A 22,032-nucleotide genomic window follows, 5' to 3' on the forward strand; every position below is an offset into this window, starting at 1 on the left:
ATCAAACGATGGGCATTGTGAATGCGTGAGTTAATGACGCCAGAGAGCAGAACTATCACATTAAAACGCTTCCCACTCGCTGGTCACCTCGCCATGATGCGCTTGTTGCGTTAAGGCACAGATATGGAGACATTATAAAAGCCCTCGTCAAAATATCCCTTACCAGTGACAAAAAGGATGAGCGCAATGAAGCAAGTGCACTCAAGAATGCCATAAGCAAATTTAGCTTTCTATTTTTGGTCAACATGCAGACCAAGATTTTGGAAAGCATAAATTGTGCTTCACATTTACTGCAAGCAGAAGACGCGGATATTCTCAAAGCATCTACTCTACTGCAAAATGCCATCAGTGTTTTGGTGGAGTATAGGGGACAATTTGATGAGGCAAAGTCCGCCACTCTTGCCCTGGCTACTAAATGGGGAAGTCAAACACAGTTTGAAACAACCAGGGCCAGGAAAGTTAAGAGACACTTTGATGAACTTTCTGAAGACAGCCGCCTCACTGACGCAGAGAGCAACTTTCGGGTGACCGTTTTCAATGCTTGTCTCGATATAATCATCCAGCAACTATCCCAAAGATTCACCATCTTAAATGCAACTGTGAACATGTTTGAGGCAATTCACCCCAACACACTACTACAAGCAAAGGATGAGGATTTACACCAAGCTGCCCAGCGGCTTAGAGAGCACTACAGTCGGGACATCGCCGCCAGGTTCCCTGGCCAGCTGATTTCTTTCAGAACCTGTTTCAGGGACCAAATACAAAAACTCAAATCTGTCGCGGATCTGGTAAAAATGCTCATTGTTTACAACCCAGCAGTAACATCTACATTCAGTGAGGTTTGCACAGCCTTCATCTTATTTCTGACTCTTCCTGTCACCGTGGCAACCGCCAAGCGCTCTTTCTTCAAATTAAAACTCATCAAAAACTATTTGAGGAGCACGATGGGACAGGAGAGACTGAGTGGACTGGCCTTGCTGTCCATCGAAAGTGACCAAGCCAAGAAATTGGACATACAGCGGATTGTGGACGAGTTCGCGGAGCGCAAGGCTCGCCGAGTGACCTTCAAGTAGTGGTTAGTACACTTCAAATTTAATTTGTACAGTAGCCTACTTGTACGTGAATGTATAGGCCGCCATGCCAATTTTACACTGCTGTGCTTTCATGGTGGCGGCTGGCTGTCCATGGTGAATGGTGTGTCAGAAATGTAGTCATTTTATTAGGCTATGTTTTCGTTGTCCTTGTGGTTTGTTGGACTTTATGTCATGTTATATCATTATTATCTCTGATATATATTTCGTTTCTATACCCTTTGCAGAAACGAAATCTTAAATATTACACCTTTTCTTTCGTTACTTTTCTTTCAAACATTGTTTTAAATTGTAATCTTACTGATTGAGCGACTTTTTACGCACGAGCGTCAGATTACCACCCCGGACTCCCGATATTTTTGTCAAGCTTTATTGGGTTTAAAGGGCCCGGTCATATGGCCCCGACCCCGGCCCGGGTCTGATATGTGCCGCCAGTGGTCCAGACGTTGATGTTTCAATGTATTAAGCGCTCTGTTTTATCCACCTATCTAACAGTTGCTTTTTTTTTAAATGAGCAATATGTGATCATTTTGTATGGGGCATGTTAATGTTTTATTGGCATGTTAAGACCACAGACAGAATGATAGTTTAGTCAAACACAGGACATATTTACTTTTGCAAACCTAACCTTAATGAAAAATAGTTCTTGTATCTTAGCCTCCATCTGTGTCAAAGCTCTGTGCTTGACAGAACAACCATCCACTCGGACCACCTCCTCAACGATGGTTAAGAAAAATAGTCAAATAAAATGTATAAGGATTTAGTTTCCTACAATGTGGCATAACCATTTTGGACAGCAGTTTATGTCGAAAGAAATGTGCTTTGCAGGAGATATTATTATTTATTTATCGCTCAAAAGAAATATGTTGGAAACAATGAATGCCTCGAGTTTCCGGCATTGCTTGGACTTCCTATCATCAGATAGCGGTTACATCATAAATGACTTTCAGAATTAGTAGTGAGAGTCAAGAACAGTGAGATGAGAGCAGTGATTTGAAACTGAAGGTGAAGGTCTGCGATGTGAACACAGCAGGACCCTCCACTGTTCAGCACTCCGTGTTTAAAGCCTGTCTGCTCTTTGACTCACTTTTCTGGGTCATTAAGTCCTGCTGCTGGCCTGATGAAGAGGGGCCAGACGCCATGTCGTCTCTAGAGAGGAGAGCGTCCATCTCTACAAGCGTTGTCCCTCAGTTGGACACCCTTGGGACCCTCTCAAACTGGCCAGGGACGTTCTAATTTGTTTTTCTCTTGGACACAGCTCGTATCATTTTAATGGGAGCCATTTCATTCCAGGCCAACCTTGTCATGTGACAGGCAACTCTTCATTCTTAAGATTGAATTTGTGTTCCCGTGATGATAGCCTCCACTAACTGCTCTTATCCCTGGACAGCACTGACAAATTCCCACAGTTGATTGTTCGTTGGTAACTTGCAGGTTGTGCGTTGAATATTTTCATCCTGAGAAGATGTCTACATTGTGACACACAACAGTGATGCAAACTTGTCACCTTTCGGCGAAATTCGCCGTTTTGAATCCAAAATAGGTCGTTTGTGTGTTTCATGTAGATCTGCAATAAAAATATTTTTGGGGTATGGGGGGTCTGGGACCCGGAGTAATCTGCGGCCGTGAGCTGTGATGTGCCATCATGACACGCATGGTGTTCTTTTTTTATATATTATAATGAAGTACGAGCTGTGTGCTCGAGTCTTCCTGCCTGTCGGCTCTGCTCATGGATGAATAATAAGGCTCTGCTGCTCCGAGATGATGGTCTAGCTTCAGCAGCTACATTACCTATGGGTGCGTTCGTTAATATTAACTGTGCGTCCGGAGTCACTGTGGCACAGACTGGACCGCTGGTGAACAGCTGTTAGAACGGGCCGTTCAGGTGTTCAGAGCAGAGCTCCCTGTCGGAGCGGCAGAGCGTGATGTGAACTGAAAAGTTTTTCTGTGGCAATATTATTTAAGGAATCGTTGAGCTAGCTAGCTAGCATACATTGTCACTATCTGCTAACGTTAGCTTTAGCCTTTGTTTTCTAATAGTTTTTTTCATAGGCTAAAAACAGAGGTGGTATAAGTATATATACAGGACTGTCTCAGAAAATTAGAATATTGTGATAAAGTTCTTTATTTTCTGTAATGCAATTAAAAAAACAAAAATGTCATACATTCTGGATTCATTACAAATCAACTGAAATATTGCAAGCCTTTTATTATTTTAATATTGCTGATTATGGCATACAGCTTAAGAAAACTCAAATATCCTATCTCTAAATATTAGAATATCATGAAAAAGTATACTAGTAGGGTGTTCAACGAATCACTTGAATCGTCTAATTAACTCGAAACACCTGCAAGGGTTTCCTGAGCCTTGAAAAACACTCAGCTTGGTTCAGTAAACTAAATCACAAGTATGGGGAAGACTGCTGATCTGACTGCTGTCCAGAGGACCGTCATTGACACCCTCCATCAGGAGGGTAAGACACAAAAAGAAATTTCTCAAAGAGCAAGCTGTTCACAGAGTGCAGTTTCAAAGCACATCCACAAAAAGTCTGTTGGAAGGGGGAAATGTGGCAGGAAAGGCTGCACAACCAAGAGAGATGACCGCAGCCTTAACAGCATTGTGAAGAAGAGTCGCTTCCAGAATTTGGAGGAGCTTCAAAGACAGTGGACTGAAGCTGGAGTCCAGGTATCAAAAGTCACTGTTCACAGACGTGTCCGGGAAATGGGCTACAATAGCCGTATTCCCATGGTCAAGCCACTTCTGAACTCAAGACAACGGAAGAGGCGTCTGACTTGGGCTAAGGAAAAGAAGCACTGGACAGTTGCACAGTGGTCCAAAGTCCTCTTTTCAGACGAAAGCAAGTTTTGTATTTCATTTGGAAGTCAAGGCGCCAGAGTCTGGAGAAAGGCTGGAGAGGAGCAAAATCCAAGTTGCTTGAAATCCAGTGTGAAGTTCCCACAGTCAGCGATGGTTTGGGGAGCCATGTCAGCTGCTGGTGTTGGTCCACTGTGTTTCATCAAGCCCAGAGTAAATGCAGCTGTGTACCAAGAGATTTTAGAGCACTACATGCTTCCGTCTGCTGAAAAGCTCTATGGAGATGAGGAATTCATTTTCCAGCATGATCTGGCACCTGCCCACAGTGCCAAAACCACCAGTAACTGGTGTACTGACCATGGCATTACTGTCCTCGATTGGCCTGCAAATTCCCCTGACCTGAACCCCATAGAGAATATGTGGGGTATTGTGAAGAAGAAGCTGAAAGACACCAGACCCAACAATGCTAATGAGCTAAAGGCCGCTATTGAAGCATCCTGGGCATCCATAACACCTCAGCAATGCCACAGGCTGATTGCCTCCATGCCACGCCGCATTGATGCAGTAATCCGTGCAAAAGGATTCCCAACCAAGTACTGAGTGCATTAATGGACATTTTCAAATGTTTGATTGTGTTTTGCTGTTATAAATCTTTTTTTTTTACTTGGTCTGAGGAACTATTCTAATTTTTTGAGATAGGATTTTTGAGTTTTCTTAAGCTGTATGCCATAATCAGCAATATTAAAATAATAAAAGGCTTGCAATATTTCAGTTGATTTGTAATGAATCCAGAATGTATGACATTTTTGTTTTTTTAATTGCATTACAGAAAATAAAGAACTTTATCACAATATTCTAATTTTCTGAGACAGTCCTGTATATTGTACTTGAGTAAAAGTAGAAGTACTCAGGTCGTATACTTGAGTAAAAGTAGAAGTACTCAGATCTTGTACTTGAGTAAAAGTAGAAGTACCAGAGTGTAGGAATACTCTGTTACAGTAAAAGTCCTGCATTCGAAATGTTCCTCAAGTAAAAGTAGATAAGTATTATCATCAAAATATAGTGAAAGTAGCGACAGTAAAAGTAGTCATTGTGGAGATTGGTCCATTTCAGAATAATATATATGATATGCTTTATAATGATTGATCATGAAAGTGTTCTCAAAGCTGGTAAAGGTGCAGCTAGTTTGAATGACTTTGTATACTGCAGGGTAGCTTGTGGATTTACTCCAGGTGGAACTAAAGTCTGCTTTAACACTTGATTAGATTTCACATCATTCATCCACATCTGTAAAGTAACTAAAGGTATTAAATACATGTAGGGGAGTAGAAGTACACCATGTACCTCTGAACTGTAGTGGAGTAGAAGAACAAAGTAGCAAAACATTGAAATACTTAAATAAAGTACAAGTATCTCAAAATTATGCCCAAGTATAGTACTTGTTGAGTTTATGAACTTGGTTACTTTACACCATGTGGCTATAAAGATAGAAAGACTAACGGCCCGTCCACACTATAGCTTCAAAAGAAGCTTGGAGCTGGGCGTGTCTGAAGCTTGGGGATTTTATTCGAGCACCGCGACCAACAACCAATCACATGAATGTCCCGCCCCCGGCATACAAAGCAAAAAACCCCGGGAATTTTATGCGAGCAATATATATATAAACTCCCCAAACAGGCGAAAACCTACCAGTTTCACCCAGTGTCTCTGCCACCTCCCTCCATGCGTGGTTCCTCCGGTTTGTATCCCGGTAAATAGTTCTGGTCGTAAAGAACCGGGTGACTTGCTACCGTAATTTCTCGTTTGGAATATGAGGAAATGAACTGCGGTCTGGCTCTCCCAGCTTGCACGCGGTTTGATTGGCTAGCGATTGAACTGTCAGATTTGCATAAACGGGATTTGATTGGCTGACGCTGGCTACTCCGGCGTCTCCGGCTTCAGAAGTTGAACATTGTTCAACTTTTGCAGCCTGAAGCGCCAGGAAAGCTCCGCTCTGCTACCCACAATTCAGTTCGGCGAAAAGCGAGGCAACATGACGTCACCCCATTCAAAGTGAATGGGCAGACGCGTTGGAAACCGTTTTTGAAGCTGTCGAAGCTGTAGTGTGGACGGGCCGTAAGCCTTGCACAGAGGCATGAAAATACATTTTCAAAATGCTCAACAGTGCTGCCAAAATTATAAACTGACTGCTACACAATTAAAATAAATGCTTTTATATATTTCTATTAGATGTGACTCTATGGCGTTTCTGTTATTATGAACACTGCTGCTTTAGTTGTTCTGACTGCTAAAATCCTGTTATTCCTCATTTTAAAGCCGATATTCCGTGGGGTGGGGGAGCCGGGGGCTCGGATCCTTGTCACCTTTTTCATACCTGATGAGTTTGCATCCCTGCACAAGACCAGAGAAAAAAGGCCAGTAAAAAGGTTTAGATCATTTTGTCAAATGCCAAATTGTCAAACCCAAATTGTGAAAACAAACCCTCTTTAAAAGTGCAAAAATACAGGTCTATCCATATAACATGTAGTATATTTAAAATAAAAATACCTTACTATTTTGATAATAAACCAATACATTTGGGATGATAACAAAGCAAAAATATCACCATTTCGTAGTTTCAACTTCTAAAATGTATGGATTTACATATTTATTTCAGTTTTTAGTCAAATCCTTGTTGTTCTGAAAACACATTCATGGTACCCAGAGGATGAACCAGGATGACTTTGGTGATCCCCTGAATACTCCTCTGCACACATTTTGGTTTTAGACTGTTGCCCATTTAAATCAAGAGATTTCAAGTTTTGACTTTCAAGCAATTGGGATTATTCTTATGCGTTTTTAACCTTGTCCTGACATATTATAAATTAAACAGTACACTTATTAAATGAAGGAATATTATGCAGATTAATTGACCTAATTAAGGACCTTCATTTACATGCAGTTAATCTCTCAGACACTTCTGTACTTCACATTGCTCACAGTTCAATGCAGAATCGTGTGTTTGTGTGTGTGTGTGTGTGCCCGTGTGTTTACTTAGGTGTTATCTACCCCTATGACCCTTGTGTACGGTGGTTGAGTGTAGAGTATGAAACCCACAGAGAGATTATCCCCGCTGCATCAGACTGAATTACCATCTCCTCTCACATCTGGGCTTTTGTTCCCCTATTTGGCAGCAGCAGCAGCAGAAATGATTGCACCTTTATTCAACCCTCCTCCCTTCTCTTAACAGGACAAGTGGGAGGTTAAAAAAGCTTCCTTTTGTTATTCCAAACAAAGACTGTTTAATAGTTTGGAAATCTTATATAGAGTGCTGAGTGACTGGGGAAAGGGCAAAAGTTCATTCAGCATCACCGGGACATTTGTTTTGTTATTTAGTGTTCCCATTCTGAACCTGAAAACAGACTGTTCATGGTTTGGGGCTCAGAAGTGTAACATACAGTATCAGCCGAAATCATGCTGTAACCAAAGATCTAATATGTTATACTAAACATGTGTACCAAAGTACAAATTAAGATACTGCATGAGTATATTTGTTATACTTTAAAATGCCACGCCACAACATTTCAGAGGCAATGATTCTACTTTGTACTCCACCTCACTGCATTTGTTTGAAAATAACAACTTTTTTTTTCAATTTAAGATTTGATATCATTGAAAAAAATCTAAAACATGATTAGATTATAAAATACAAAAATACAAATAGTGTACCTTTTTTTCTTTAATTAATTAAATGACTAATGACAATACAGATTAAAAACCGTAATGGGAAAAAAAAAAGGGGAAAAAAAGAAGATGATACCAGTGTATAATTAAATATTGAACTACCAAAAAGTACACTGTGACATTCAAGTCATGTACACATTATTGCATCAACCATATTGATTCAACAATTATGATACAATTCTAAAATAAATGTTTTATTTTGAACTACTACTGCTTGATGAGGAGTTCACTTTTTATGTAGTATATTTTGATCCAATTACTTTATCAAAGTTTTACTCCTCGCTGTGTCAGATGTCTAAAAAGTACTTTACGTGATTACCTGACTCCAAACTATTGTGTGGTCCCTTTATTTTTATTTCACACTATTATTAATCTATAATTTGTTGACTGTATGTTGTGACAAACTAACAATTTTAAGTTGTCACTTCAAGATGTGAAATCTTTGTTTCCTTATTGCTTTTTAGATCAAACAATGAATGGATAAATGAAACAACTAAAATAAAAGGTAATTATTTAATTAGCTGCAGCACGAGTGTCATTAGAGTTAGGTGCCCTGTGACTAATTGAGAAGTGTTTCCGGTGTTTGAGCAACATGAATCTGTATTAAACAAGCGAGCTGAAGACAGTCTGATGCAGCAGAGGACATGTGTACAGTGTGTCGTGATTTAACATCTCCTGTTAAACTAACTCGTCCAGTTGCGTTTAGCCTTTAATTATGCTTCATAGATTTCCTGCTGATGAACAGGCAGAGAATTAACAGTGGACGGGGCTAATTCACAGCTGCTGCTCCCCTCCACCCACATGCCGTTATTGCTGTACAAGTGGACCGCTGAGAGCAGGGTGCACTTAGCTACACAAACATTAGTATTAACGATTGGGCTGCCAGTTTGGAATTAGTGACAAACTGCAGACGGGCAAAAATTGGAGTCCGAAACCAATCAGGAAGTTAATGAGGAGAAAAATTACTCTGCTTTCCCCCTCCCACCTCCACTGCTGAGGAGCAGGGAGAGGGAGGGGTGGTGCAGGGGGGGGGGGGGGTTGAGGAAGCATGAGGGGGGCAAATCGAGATGCCAGAGGATTCTGGGAAACACTGCTCCTGGGGTAATGTTATTCTGAGTAAACGTGTATATATAGTATACATTTTTCAGATTTTGCATCTCATAAAATGGTTAAATAGGCCCTCACGTGCTTTTTGGGGTTCTCCCTTTCCTGTACTGTGTTATATAGATTTGTGTGCATGTAAATGGTCTGCAAAGACTCAAATCCCACATTTCCCTGCAGAGAGATAATGGAGAAGCGCCACTCATAATGCCCTGTTTCTCTTTAAATATCTTTTTATAACTTAAGTGTGTTATAATATGGCGTTTTGTCATTGTGTAAAAAAGGTGCCTGATGAGTTTGCATTCCTTGCATCTCTAAACTCTTGCCAAAGTTGGTTTGTAGCAAGCTCCTTTGCTTAATGAAAATATACATTTTTTTTATATATATATAAGAAAATTAGTTTGTTCAAGTTTTGTTTTGGTATTTAATTTCAGGTATTGTGTTGGCAAATGACTAAGATACCACAGTAGAAGAACACAAATAGCTGAGCGGCAAAACTGGAGTCTGGTTTATAATTGAAATGGGTGGGATGGCATACAGAAGCTCTCGTGTTTAATACAAAGATCTTCTGTTTGTGTTCAGTGTCTTCCCCTTTTCGCTGACTGATTCAATCTGCTATAAATCCTGAAGAATGATTTGACTGTGCAGTCATATTTATATCAGGTAAATACAGAGAGGGTCATTCATTCTGCAGCGCTGATGTCACAGCTTCCATCTGTCTCTCTCTATAGTATTTCTTCTCTCCTTTTTATTTTCTCGCCTTGCAGTACAAAGACATTTTTTATTTGATGTGTGCTGCTGTGCTGTCTACCTACCCGATGCAATATATATTTATCATATTAATGACTTTGAGTAGTATCCAAGAAACAAGATTTGTAGCTCAATACCGGAAAGACAAGTGAGAGATTTGAGCTGTATTTACTTTTCAAATACATAAACATACTTTACCCAGTCATTCTGAGAAGTAGATATTCTAACAGAAGAAATATTTAAAGGGGCACTATTATGCTTTTCGGGTTTTCGGTTTCCTGTAGTGTGTTATAAAGGTATTTGTGCATGTAAATGGTTCCAAACGTTTCTCTCCAACACACTCCCCTGCTGCCTGAAACGCCTCCTTTGTTTACGTCCGTAACATAGTGACATCATTGTAACACGTCCTCTTCTATTGGCTAGCAACATTGTATGTAATATAGGCTAAGGGGCAGGACATCTCTAAGCGGTTGACCAATCACAACAGAGCCGGCCAGCTAACCAATCAGAGCAGACTGGGCTCTGGTTTCAGACAGAGGGTGAAAAGAGGTGCTTCTATCACAACTGGACCTTCTGTAGAGACACACAACCCCTCCGTTGGCAGAACCTGCTTAGAAAGGTTCTGCCCTTAACCCTATCACATACAATGCGTTGGAGCGCTAGCCAATAGAAGCGCGAGTATGATATAAAGATGTCACTATGTTACAGAAGTAAACAAGGATTACAATAGAGGCGTTTCAGGCAGGGGGTGGGAGAGAAACTCTGGCATGAACTTTGGGTTTAGAGTCTTTGAAGACAATTTACATGCATGCAAGAATATATGATACACTACCGGAAAGGCAAAGACCAAAAAAGAATTATAGGGCCCCTTGTATTTATAGTTATTACAATAGTGTTGTCAACTATATTGTTGATGTCGTCACAGTTAGCAATTTTTCATCATTATAACCAAAATGAACCCTGCCCTCCTGTTTGACTCGTCCCTGCAGCCTTCTCCCCCGGCAGCGCCCCCCCCGGGCACAGCTCCGCCCTGCCCTGCAGGTCCATCAGCACCCTGGGTAACTCTGACGTCAACGAGTGTGAGGTCGGCAGCGAGACACCCAACTTAACCGCGGACTCCATTGTCGATGGTGATGCCGGCAAGTAAAAGAAGATAAGGATGACCTACCATGAAAAAAAGGATTATGAGATTATTTAAGCAAAAATAACTCATCGTTCGCTGTTGGTGCAAGTTGTTTGCTTCTGTCCAGGAGGTATATTTCATACAGTCGTTGAAATCACAAATAGTTTGTGTATTTTAGCTCTTTTTTTTCGTGAAAGCCAGTTCATCAGCACAGAAAGTTAGAAAAAACAATACAATGTGCAAATATCTGCTAAGCACACATTTTGACTGTTAATGATCGAGCTATTGACAATCAGAAAGAAGGGTTAGTGTTTTCTACAATACATTGTTCAAGCCTTGATTAATTCCTTGAAAACTTTTTAAAAAAAAATGTTTTAAGATGTTTTTCATCCCACACTACAAAAACTAATATAATCTGATGGCTCTTTCTTAATAACAAACGCCTTGATGCCTTTTTACTGAATTTGACCATATAAACCAAAAAAATCTGCAATGTGCTGATCTACCAGCCCGCCCTATAAGGACTCCCAGACATATGCCGAGATATCTTTTGACACTCACCACTGTAACAGTATGTACCTTGATCAGCATCAGATCATTGCATTTATTTTTCCCCCGCTATAAAGATAGTTTTCATTGCATTTAAGTTTTAGAGTAGAAAAAGACAGAGGGATGTGGTGCGATGAGAGCAAACAGGCAGGTTAGACATGAATCATGTTTGCCTGCGTTGCGTTGGCGTGTGATGAGCCCCGGCTGCTTATTTATGGCACCAATCCAGCGGCATCGTTTATTCCAATGAATTTGCATGTCTATTGTATATTTAACCCCTTCAAACCTGGAGCTCTCACTATGCGCACAGGCTACTGTTTACACACATTGGTACAGCATGTAGATACAGAGGCTGAGGAGCAGTGAAGTGTAAGGCTGCAATAATTACATTCGTAGATTCACATAACAGCCACCATTTTGATAATTAATTAATCTAAAAAAATAATAATTGGTTTTAGCTTCTGAAACGTTTGATATTTGCAGATTTCTCTTGTCTTGAATTAAAGTTAATTGAATATGTTTGAGTTTTGGACTGTTCAGATCTGGGCCATGTTTCCTTTAATTAAGAAGAACAACTCCGATGAGATGTTGCTGACTTCCAGCGCCCCACTGCACTGCATATTGTTGATATGTTTTATGGAGAATTACTTCCAACTGCATGCTTTGAAAGTGTTTATTTCTGTTTGTGTTCCAATAAGACAGCAACAAAAGTAATTTGGAGTCCTGGAGTTTATGTCGCTACAAGTTCTCGGGAAATAAAAACGTTCCAAAGTGATGGAGTGTAAATGTGATGCTGGAAACAACAATATAAAACAGACAGAGAAAATTACTTGTATTTTCTGTCTGCTGCGCTGTGGGAACATTCATTGGATTCTGCCCCATCTGTTGTAATCAATAACGTGACCATCTTGTTTTTTTATGAAACGCACTTACTCTTAATTTCATCCACCAGTGGTTTTAGAGAGAAGAATGTGGAGTTACCTATACGACTTTGACATTATAAATCACCTCTTGAGACCAGATTGTACAGCAGTATCGATTGATCCTGATATATCACAGAAATTTACTGTCACTTCTGTTTTCAATTAAAGATACAATCAGTCAGATAATGACTTAATTGGATTTTACAGAAGATTGAGTTTTATTGCCCCGTGCTTTACGAGTTTAGTTAAGGAAGGCCATTTGATCACGTTTGTCAGGGGCGACTTGCTGCTGCTTGCCTTGTCCTTCTGTAGCTGCTGCTGCCGCCACCCTGCTGTACAGCGCAGGGGAGAAAGTGTCACAGGATTGGTTTTCCTTGAGCTGCCAATGCCTCCATGAATCATTCCCCCCCCCCCTCCCCATCATAGATAAAATGTGCTCGGATCCCTCCGTGACAGTGGAGTGATGGCCTCTAGGTTCAGAAAGGAAGTGTTTGGAGAGGACGCAGTGAGCCCTGATGTGAACAGTTAGATATTTTTTTAATGATATATACATGAAAGAGAATGCTACTCTCAGTTGTAGAGCTCACTTAGAGTAAATATGTTCAATTTGAGTTTCACCTGATTATCTGATTAGTTGTGTTGTTCAGACCTCGTTATTTAGAATATTCTGCAACTCGCAAAAGTTCTCCCTCAAACGTAAGTGCTTAGATTTTTAGTAAAGCAGAAACCATGTCTGACTTACCATGTTCTGTCGCTTTCCTCTCTTTCCTCCAAGCGCTCTCCTTTTGTGTTCTGTCCCTACGATGGCCGACAGGGGCAAACGCACTACAACGGCCAGAACACTGCAGCTTCAGAAATGAACAAAATAAATGTGCCTAAACAGATGCAAATAAAGAAACATCACCTACTTGACAAGAAAAGGGCAGCATTTTAAAAAAACACTCACCAACTTGAGGAAAGTTTTCTAAAAGCGTTGCATGAAAGAAAAGCTGCAAATAAGAAATGCTGCAAGAAGCTCAAAACGGTGACAGGGACACAAAATATTATGTACACAGCTGGGAATGAAGCAAAGTGTTTTTCAGTATATTTGAAATGGCTAGGTCAGCTAGCTTACAGCAGATCTTCAATAATATCGGAATAATATGATGCGATCACATTGTTAAAATAAGCCAATAAGACCGGAACGTCAACAAGCGCTCCGGTCCCAGCTGTGTGCATCACTTTTCAGTGTGGCACATTTTTATTTGTTTTATTTGCATGGTTATTTAACTGCAGCACGCGTCTTCTAATGGAGATGTTTTGACCGTTATAATGCGATACCTGTGTATTAACTGGGTACCGACCACTACTGTGTATTCAAATCTAATGAGTCAAAATGTACACTTATCCTAAAGTTAAACATGAAATAACTTAGATGATGAAAAAATCCAAAAAGGCAAACAAACTGTTTAAAGAAATAATGGAATTTTCAATTAAAGTCAAAGAATAAATTAATCTGGGGTTAAAACCATTTTATAAGCTGGAAATATACTTTTTCATTGGTACGTTTTTGGTGTCATGCAACTTCCACCCAACTTCAGCCCCCTTTCTTCTCACAGTAAATGCTATGTCTAAACTTGAGACATTTTAAACATTTTGTAATAAACCACCTGAATGTTTTACAAATGTTTGTGCTGTCTGACATTACTTGAAAGACATTATCATACGAGTATTCATTATTTTTCCCAGCCGAACTAGCCCTTTAGTATTTGTTTTACTTTAAAGGTGGATGTGTTTGCTTGTAGGAGGATCTGGGGCTGTCTGAAGGACAGGCAGAGCACCGGTCATAAACGTCCAGCCCTGAGAGCCAAGCACCAATAAACAGGCCGGAGTAGACGGACTAAACCGCTGCGCATCCACCACTAATCTGAGGACGTTACCCATCATTTGTCTTTACACCTGCAGGGAGAACAGCACCAGAGGACACACTCTTCTCCACAAGTGGATCAGAGGCATACATTCAGGAGTTAGAAATGGATAAAGTTACATTTTTATGTTATACATGAGCCCTGTTTAAAGAAGAAAAGAAAGAATTGCCAAAGAGTGTTAAAATGCTTATTAATTTAAGTAACATTATTCAGCATTGAAAATGTTCCTTATAAATATGTAATCAGAAAAATGAACTAGTATCTAATTACGATTCTAAATAAAATACTTTTGCCTTTAATATATAATTTTTAAACTGTTTTGTTTAAACTTACTATGATGTGACTTGCTCCATAGCTGCTGCTATCCAATCGGAAGACCATAACTTCACTTGTGCAGAAATCTTACAGTATGTCTCCTTTTTGCCAACAACATTTGTGGTCATTTCACGATACAGTTGTGGCACAGGAAGGGAAAAATACAAAACAATAAAATGAATTAGTCACTTTAGAACTGAAAAAACAAAAGATAGTTGTTTAAAAGTAGCCATTTTACGTATTTATCGACGCTGGTGAACTGATTTTGATCATATTTTACCTTTTTTTTTAATTTATAATATTGTTCAACTAAACTATCTTTCACAATAATGAAACTCCTCATCTCACCAACTTGAAATAGGCTATACTGAAAAAACTGAAACGTTGACTTTAATTAAATGTATTGTGTCAACAAATGTCACATTTTTGTACTAGGTTAGTTGAAAGCAATAATATTAAGTTTGAATAAAAAATATTCGGTTCAATTTAATATTATTGCATTTAACATTCAACATTAAATTTCAATATATGGTATTAAAGTAAAAGTATAATGATAACCTACATTTTTCAGGGTATGTTTGTAACCTTGGAAATCCTTTTAATGTGATATTTACATTACTTTATTTTAACAGTAAAACAAATTAATCTTTGATAGATATACATATTGTAATTGTTTAACAATTTTAGAAGTTGCTAATTTTACACAATTTTCTTTACATTCCTTAGTATCTTTTAACAAAACATGTAATATTCATGTTTCTCCAATCACTTCTTTGGGTGTCAAAATCAAAAACACATTATTGGAATAGCTAATACATTTAGTGCTCATATGGTTGCGCCAACTTATTTTGTAGTATCCTAAAAAAGCCACAGACTTTTCCTTTTTTCCCTGAGGACTGATGCGTGCTGACGGATGTTCTCACTAATTCAGACGTCCGGCTAATTCCTCAGTAGGAGCTCGGTGTCCCGCCTCCCTGGGGAGACTTAAATCAGCGTTCCTGTGACAGGACTTCTGAGTGGCAGCTACGCCCCCAATCAGCACCTCATAATAACCCCACTCAGCAGAGGTCAGCCCCGCCCCCTGCTCCTGGAGAGGGGCAATGCTGTAGGAGTTAACATTAACATGGGGTCCAAGATGGGAAAGGGTGAAATGTTAAGTGAATTGCACAAACAGATTCTTTGAGATTTGACATTTTTGAAATGTCTGTTTACAGATTTCACCATCTTAGTTTCTATTACATTTGCTTATCAACACCAAACGCCAAGTACAGCTGAAGCTAATGGGAAATTGTTATTTGTGCTTGGTGATAGATCAAATTGATGTTTTGACCTGATGTCGCTGGATTCCTCCTAAAGAGGAAGGTGTTTTTGCCAAATGTTGTTCCAATTCATTCAGTGGTTAAGATATAACATCGTAAAGCATTAAAAGAAGTCATGATGATTTACGTCACTGTGATTCATCGTTTAGGGACCATGACATTTTGTCCAATTTCAGTATGGTCTAAAAATAGTGGAAGTAAATCAGGGGACACTGGTGTGTTCAATTTAAAATCATGACCCTTTTTTACGTCTAGTGGGATGACCCATGACCTTTGATTGGGAAGTTAATCACCAAGTCAATGGTATACAAATCTGAGAATATTTCATTTTATGAAGTTTCACCTGTGTAGGCATTCTGTTTCCTGAAGTTATAAAATATTTTAAAAATATTATAATGTGACATGTTTCCTTGATTTCAATGAGATTTCCTCATTGAGGATTTATTATTATTTATTATTCTATTAGGGGGGTTGTACATTCTAGAAACGTTAAGTTATGACTGTGATTCCGGCTAAGACCCCAGAAATGTTGAACAGATAATAAGAATTTTAAAAACGTTTTACATTTTTTTCTTTGGTCCAAACTAGGACATCTCCAAACTCGCGAATGTATGAAGTGTTTTCAAATGTGTTGCAGATTATTCATGTTCCCCAGAGGATACATCATCATGACGTTGGTGATCCACAGATTTTCTCTCTGGCGCCACCATGAGGTTGTTGTTGTTGTTGTTGTTGTTGGTTGGATGGTTTTAAAAAATATCCATCTAAAAATATATTGTCTAATAATAACAACATATTATTAATTTATATTATTAGATATTATATTCTATTATTATTATTATTATTTTTATTATTATATTTGGCTTGAAATTCATATATGTACATGTGTTTTTCAACGTTTTTTCTATTTTCAGGTGGCACATATCGGTTTCTTTTTTGTGTTTTTAATACATATTTTATTTATTTATTTAACCCGTATGTGTTATGTTATGTAATAGACTGTAAGCCTACTGTGCTCAGCCTCACTATGTAACGTTTATGAAGAATATGTATTTTCCTCAGAATTGATTCAGCTATCAAATGCACATCCAACATGAGATATTCAAATAACCATTCCTGCATCTTCATCATGCATCAAAATAAAAAATAGAGAAATCAGACGTTATGCCAATAACAAAACTTCCTGCAGTGTAAACTTTTATTCCGGTCCGTGTTTTGGTCTTTTATCAACGAACAACATGAATAAATTTATTACGCGTTGTGGTCCAGGCCTCCCACTCCCCACAAATCTACTCGGCCGGCACAAACTGCAAAGCCACTCTCGTCACCTTGAAATTTCCTCTGCTATTTTCCAATTAAAAGCTTAATAGCCCTGGAGACGGGCTTCATGTGGGGAAGTTTACCATGCTCTTATTCTCTGTAAGCCGCGCCAGGCTCGGATCCCATTATTTGCTTGAATAAACCTTTTTTACGGTCAGAAATGGGCCCCGGCTTTGTCCGGTGTTATGTTTCAATGCCCTCTATTAGTCCAGCAGAAGGGACATATCAGCATCCTCGACATAGTTCCCAAAGGGGTTTTTATACATGTAGAGACCTAATCATCTAAGTTATGTACGATTGTGTAAAAGGTGCGAGAAGCTGCGAGCACTTTGCCCGAATTAAGTCGTATAGCCTGCAGGCAACAGGGAGAGGAAATAAACAAGTCCTGACTTATAATATCCTAATTAATTTATCGGAAGAGTCGAATGCTGATATTTGGGGAAATGCATAGTTTTGACAGCTTGTCATATGTTTTAGTTGAGTTTTGAGAACAACATTTGTTCAATGTTAGATTTAAAATCATGATGCAAATTAAAAAGGCATTTACTTGTGCAATTAGTATTTTCATGGGGTTTGTTTTATGCAGGGACAGTTTTCATCCTCATTGTTGCCGGCTGGAATATTAATTTTGATATTCAGTTGAGTGCTATTGATGCAGTTAATTCATTTAGTGCTTTTATTTTTGCATTAAATCATGCACTTGGTCTTTTTTTGTTTTACTTTGCATTGTAACGTAACACACACTTGCATAGTCTATCAAATGAAAAAGTATATTTTTGATATTCATTTGACACTTTACATGACTGTTACACATATCTTAAAGGTATTAATATATCAAAGAAAAGGTTATTTGTATGTTAAATTGTTCAAACTGAAATGATAGCCATATTCAAAAATAACTATGAGTGTCACTAAGAGTTGTTTATTTTGTACAGAGGTAAAAGGTAAATTTGACCTTTTTTGGGACCATTTGTGTTGTTGCAGCTTCCCATTATATAAATCTGAAATGGGCCTTCAAATAATGTCAACTTCTTTATTACAAGCCTTGACAAGGTTCTTAATACAAAGAGAATATCAGTTTCCACTGCAGAACACAATGTTATAGTCTTTAACCTATTTCTTAAGGGAAACATTATCTGATCCTCACATGCACTTTTGTTTCATCCCAGCCTCACGTGGACATTTTTTGCAGCGTGCTTTGACGCGAGTGACAGCGTTTGGTTACTCGTCGTCTCAATAAGTGCGTGTCAGCCCTGATGCATATCTGTGCTGTCAGCCGAGGGAAAGTTGGATCCTCCACAACAAGCCCACACCCCTTCTCCTCATCCTGCCATGCGTGTGGCTGAGCAGCTCCATCCAGCTCCATCTCTCTGCTGCTGACACCACTCCCCCACCTCGCCTCTCCGCAGATGCACTTGCTCGTCCTGGAGAACACGCTCCCACGATGAATGGCTACGGGTCCCCCTACTTGTACATGGGGGCTCCGGTGTCTCAGCCCCGGGCCCCGCTGCAAAGGACCCCCAAGTGCGCGCGGTGCAGGAACCACGGCGTGCTCTCGTGGCTCAAAGGTCACAAACGCTACTGCCGCTTCAAGGACTGCACCTGCGAGAAGTGCATCCTCATCATCGAGCGGCAGCGCGTCATGGCGGCGCAGGTGGCGCTCCGCAGGCAGCAGGCTAACGAGAGTCTGGAGAGCCTCATCCCGGAGTCCCTCAGAGTGCTGCCCGGCCTCGGCATGCCCCGAGCCGGTGAGGGGAACCATGGAGCCCCGCCGAGGACAGAAGAGCTGGAGCTGAGGTGGAGCAGCACGGAGCCGGTTCATTCCGGAGCGCAGACACGCACAGCAGGTGGGAGGATAACAACCAGAGCTGCAGGAAAATAGTTTGGCTAAATGTGTTTCACATTTCTGATGAGCTATTACTTTTTATTTGATGGAAGAAAATGTCAAATTAAGAAACAAATTATGGGTAATTTTAAACTGCTATGATCAGAAGGATGGCTATTACAAAAATAAATAACCTAATAATAATAATACTTCACAAAGTGCACATGTGATTGGAATAAGTTACCAATATAGGCTTTATTGTTTTTATTATGATAATTGTTTAAAGTTTTCACAAAATATGGCAGATTAAATATATAAGTCTAAGATATGTTTATTAAAATGTCCCAAGATCATTATATTTCTAAATAAACAAATGTGCAGATATGAATGGGGTTGAGATTATTTCTCGTAAAAACTGCTTTTCCTTTACAATGATTCTAAAATGATAGTGTGTTGAGTGTTCAAAAACACTTTACGGTTTGATCATTGGGATACATTTAAAAGTAATATTTCAGTTACAAAGAATTTACTTAAAACAGCTCCATTAAATGTTGCTTCATGGCACTTCGCTAAATGAAAACATTCTTTAAAAGATTTCAAGTCATCATAAGAAAGATACAACTTTATTATTCCCCGAGGCCGAAATTATAATGCTACAGGAGCACACATGTATTGGTAATAAAACAGATAACTTAAATACAAATAATAATAAAATAAAATAATGTTTTATTAAAATGTTGACAAAGTTAGATTAAAAAATAAATAAACAAACCTCATTTAGATTTTTGATATTAAGGTGGATTCATTTGACCTGGTAGCATTGTTATTGCGTTAATTTTCTCTATTATCTTGCTTTTGATTGTTTCTATATATTTATTAATGGAAACATGCATGTTGTTTCTATTTTATTTGACAAGGAATTATTTCCTTTATGTCTGCAATATATCCTACAACAATAATTATGTGTTATTATTTTATAAAATATATGTGACGTAGCCAATTTCAATTTATTTATTTTCACTGTATCACCTTGTAGGTTTGGCTTTTTATATTTAATTTCGGTATCGTTTGCCTTCCCTTTGTTGGTAAAAGCAAACTAGCGGTTATTTGGATTTTAATGAAAAGTCAAAATGCTCAATATTTCAACCAAATATTCCAATCATAGGCCTATGGTTGTGCTTCTACTCCACTTTGGTGGTTTTCTGGGACACAAACATCTGGACACAAGCAGCGATCAGCTGACTCCAGATCCGCTCCATTACCCGGACAGGCGGAGCTGAGTGCTTTAAAAGATGACAGTAATCAGCGCAGACAGCACCAATCCGATGTAATCGCCATTTCTCTCGAACGAGGTCAAGTTCAGATTAAATGTTACCGAGCAACACGCGATCTGTTCACAAAATGTGGTCAAAAGGCATCGACGGTAGATTCCTCACTGACACACAGTCAGCACTTTGTGTTAACAGCTTTAGGGAGGGGGCGTGAAAAACATCCTCATCAGTCTCTGTTGGAGACAAGCCATTCATTGTGTGTCAAGTTTCCTCCTGAGGAGAGCTTTTGGACTTAGAGTGCAGAAAATAAATGTTTCTGAAGTCAGATAAATGCAGCTGAACTGTTATGACCCCCCTGCCCAAACTTGTCTTCTGACTCTTTGTTCTGATGTGTTGCAGAGCCAACGAATGAGGGTACTGATGAGGGGTCCGGAGGAGAGAACGGGGGGAGCTCCAGTGAGAAGGAGCAGGAGCAGGAGGCTGTCAGCTCCCCTGAAGGCTCCAAACCGAACTCCTGCTACACCCCGGAGCCCCCAGAGACGCCCTGCAAACCGGAGGAGAGCAGCTGCAGCCTCTCTAAAGCCGGCAGCGCTGGGAAAGAAGTGAAGACCGAGAGTCCTCACAAGCTTCCGGTCAGCTCCGGAGAGCAGAGTGTACTGATTGAAGGCCTCGCGGGCTCCATCAACCTGCCCTTCAGCCTGCGGGCCAATCGGCCGCCGCTGGACGTCCTCAAGAAGATCTTCCCCGCTCACAAGCCTCCTGTCCTGGAGCTCATCCTCAGAGGCTGCGGGGGGGATCTGGTGGGGGCCATCGAGGTGCTGCTGTCCAGCCGGGGTCCTGACGGGGGCGCGCACCCGCAGAACGACCCGCACCCTGAAACCCTGTTGCTGCCTTCAAACGGACACCTGTTCGAGCACGTGGGCTCATACCACCCGGTGTCCTCCAGCGCCAAGTGGTCGGTGGGCTCTGCTTTCCGGGTCCCCGAGTCGCTCCGGTTCACAACGGACCCGGCATCGGGCGTGGTGTCCACGGGACCGCTGGGTGTCCCCATGCAACACCCGTCCTTTCCGCAGCCCACGCGCTACCCGCTCATGTTGCGCAACTCTCTGACGCGCAGCCAGGGCAGCCCCTTCGTACACAATGACGTGACTCTTTGGAATACCATGGCCCTCCAGCAGCAGTACCAGCTCCGCTCGGCGGCCCAGTACGTGTCCCCGTTCTCCCCCGCCGCCGCCGTGGGGCCCGGGGGGTCAGTGTTCCGTAGCTCCGCCATCCTGCCCTCCAGACCCTCCGAGGAGCAGCGCATCAGCATCCAGGAGGAGAGCTGCACGCTGGGGCCCAAACCCGGCCTCTACTCCCCGGAGGAGGAGTACGAGGAGCGCTCCGACTCCGCAGACTCGCGCATCCTCAACTCCTCCACCTGAAGAAGCTGCGGATGGACTAACACAGCAGGGGGGGGGGGGGGGGGTTGCCAAAAATGTATTATTTTTTAAAGGACATCCGGTGTGCGTTTAGGGTCTTTTTCTGTCTTGTTTTGAATTGAACTGTGTGAAGCAATCACCCGTTGATGAGGTGATGTTAATCCTTTTAACGTCATCCACTCATGCCCTCAAGTTGTCACGTGCCACGACCAAAAACGGATGAATGGAACAGACTCACGCTGATTTGAAAGTTTCTCATCTATTTCCTGCAAGCATGTTTACTGTGAACACTTTTGATGTAAACGATCATCAATGCATGTGAAGAGTATGCCAAATAAATCTGAGTTTTCCAAATGGACCAGATTGTTGTCTTTTAGTCACTATTACTAAGGTTTTCATTTTAAATTGGCCTAATTTATATAGACACATGTTGTATGTGTTACATTGGTCATCATTGTTTACCTGAACGTATAGCTCCACATTTATCAGCTCCAATATTTATTAATTATAATATAAATATGATTCTGAAATTATTTGCATAATAACTACTTTATAACTTTGTGTACATTATTTGATGCC

At 40.4% G+C, this 22,032-nt stretch overlaps 2 protein-coding genes across 3 annotated transcripts in view; both read left to right on the forward strand.

The window, feature by feature from the left end:
• Positions 1 to 14,301, forward strand: part of dmrt1 (doublesex and mab-3 related transcription factor 1) — a 51,930-nt gene extending 37,629 nt beyond the window's left edge. Inside the window, exon 5 of one of the 2 annotated variants that reach the window (XM_079690888.1) lies at positions 13,860 to 14,301. In XM_079690888.1, coding sequence (XP_079547014.1) covers positions 13,860 to 13,861 — 2 coding nt within the window. In that variant the 3' untranslated portion in view covers positions 13,862 to 14,301. Of the gene's footprint in view, positions 1 to 10,469; positions 13,823 to 13,859 lie in introns of those variants that run through there. The other variant, XM_079690887.1, reaches the window with a different exon arrangement.
• A 3,410-nt stretch (positions 14,302 to 17,711) lies between these two features.
• Positions 17,712 to 21,779, forward strand: dmrt3a (doublesex and mab-3 related transcription factor 3a). The gene is made up of 2 exons (XM_079689826.1): positions 17,712 to 18,783; positions 20,432 to 21,779. Exons 1-2 carry the CDS (start codon positions 18,381 to 18,383, stop codon positions 21,454 to 21,456), a joined length of 1,428 nt encoding a protein of 475 aa, XP_079545952.1. The 5' UTR covers positions 17,712 to 18,380; the 3' UTR covers positions 21,457 to 21,779.
• The last annotated feature ends 253 nt before the right edge of the window (positions 21,780 to 22,032 follow it).

This window comes from Notothenia rossii (assembly GCF_949606895.1).
Source record: "Notothenia rossii genome assembly, chromosome: 6".
Taxonomy (NCBI): domain Eukaryota; kingdom Metazoa; phylum Chordata; class Actinopteri; order Perciformes; family Nototheniidae; genus Notothenia; species Notothenia rossii.

Excerpts from the sequence above, each read along its gene's own strand:
- dmrt3a (XM_079689826.1), top strand. The coding sequence starts at position 18,381 with ATGAATGGCTACGGGTCCCCCTACTTGTACATGGGGGCTCCGGTGTCT. Across the intron at positions 18,784-20,431 it reads AGCGCAGACACGCACAGCAG|AGCCAACGAATGAGGGTACT; the intron begins GTGGGAGGATAA and ends GATGTGTTGCAG.